The sequence below is a fragment of the Propithecus coquereli genome, unplaced genomic scaffold (genome assembly GCF_000956105.1).
Source record: "Propithecus coquereli isolate 6110/MARCELLA unplaced genomic scaffold, Pcoq_1.0 Scaffold85, whole genome shotgun sequence".
Classification (NCBI taxonomy): domain Eukaryota; kingdom Metazoa; phylum Chordata; class Mammalia; order Primates; family Indriidae; genus Propithecus; species Propithecus coquereli.
The window spans coordinates 5,276,002-5,277,437 of record NW_012154729.1 but is presented as its reverse complement, the minus strand read 5'-3'; the positions used below and the strand labels follow the sequence as shown (position 1 = coordinate 5,277,437).

The following is a 1,436-nucleotide window of genomic DNA, read 5'->3' as shown; positions in this document are numbered from 1 at the left end:
TGGTGTAAAGTGGTAAAAAAGTATAGAAAACTGAGAACCAATTCAGTTGATTAAGAACCTGAAAGTTATGAATGCAGACTTAAGACTCTAGAATTGAGGGATGGAAGAGACAGTTCAGAGCAGAGACTAAATTGGCTTAACGTTTCATATAAAACTCGTCAATTAGAACTTTCAGTCCTATTCTTATTATTTCATGAGATTGGCTATTAATCACTTCATACTATTTCATTGGGAATATACTCTTAACTTTATGTAAGAAATGTGATCTTGGTCAAATATTTAGAGTTGTTTGCTTCCACTTTGCATGAGAGAACATCTCCATAGTAACTAACCAAGAGAACCAACTTTAAAACCTTACTCTGTTGGCCATAAAACTAGCACAGGTGAACTAATTAATTAACTAATCATAATGCAGTGGCCAGAATGGCCATGCTATCTGCTCTTTGATGCTTGCTGACTAACACTTAAATTTGAGGAACTGGGATAGGATATTAACAATGCCTGTGGATTACACCATTAGCAGGTCTAAGCATGAAGGCTATTACAACTGTTTAAAATTTTCTTTAAGTTTAAAGGAAAAATAACCTACTATCAGTGACATCAGCTGTATTCGAGGTCTGTCCAGAAAGTATCCAGCTATTGTTAATATAATGAGAACATATTACACGGCTGGATACTTTCCAGACAGCCCTCATATAACTAACCAATGCCTACAAATAAACTATGCAGATCAGTAAATGCTAACAAAATGCCCAAAATATTCTGTGGACTTCTTGCCTGTGGTAAGGGGCCTCCTCAAAGTAATTTTAAAAATTCATGTGTGCCCAACTTATCTTTTACTTTCTATCATTGCCATTAAATGTTCACTAAACCTTTCAATAGCCATTTTCTAAATGGCTCGGGTCAGAAGGGAGACCAAGCAAGATTGTGAGTCATCAGGCACATCCATCATCAGTATTAAAATTCATGACTTAATAGCAGTGGGAATGACATCTTCCTCTATGAAAGAAAAACAATGTATTATATGCATATGAATAATTCAGCTTCTATCATATTGCAAGTTTAATGGGAACACTTACTTCTTTGAGAGCAGCTGGGATTTTTTTCTGTTTCCTCCCTGATGGAATACTATGTAAGACTGAAGATAAGGCACTCGAAGGAGATTTGTGATTTCCAGGAGATCCAATCTTAGGGGAGTGCTGGTGATCTAAAACAAATCAGGTACACTTATGTAGCCAACGGTGAGCACTCTGCAATTCAATGTAATTCAAATCAATAAACGTTGTTGCATAAAATATCCATGGAAGGACACTCAAGAAACTGATGGCTCCCAGGAAAAGATGGATGGCTGGGAGGTGAGTGGGAGGAAGGCTTTCCCTATCTATGATTTTATACTTTTGGAATTTTTTTTTTTTTTTGAGACAGAGTCTCACTGT

The 1,436-nt window shown here is 36.4% G+C and overlaps 1 protein-coding gene across 1 annotated transcript in view; it reads right to left on the bottom strand.

The window, feature by feature from the left end:
* Positions 1 to 1,049: 1,049 nt before the first annotated feature.
* FGD6 (FYVE, RhoGEF and PH domain containing 6) overlaps positions 1,050 to 1,436 on the bottom strand; it is a 153,448-nt gene continuing 153,061 nt past the window's right edge. Inside the window, exon 17 of the mRNA XM_012663990.1 lies at positions 1,050 to 1,207. Within this exon, the coding sequence (XP_012519444.1) occupies positions 1,050 to 1,207 (158 nt within the window). The remainder of the gene's footprint in view (positions 1,208 to 1,436) is intronic.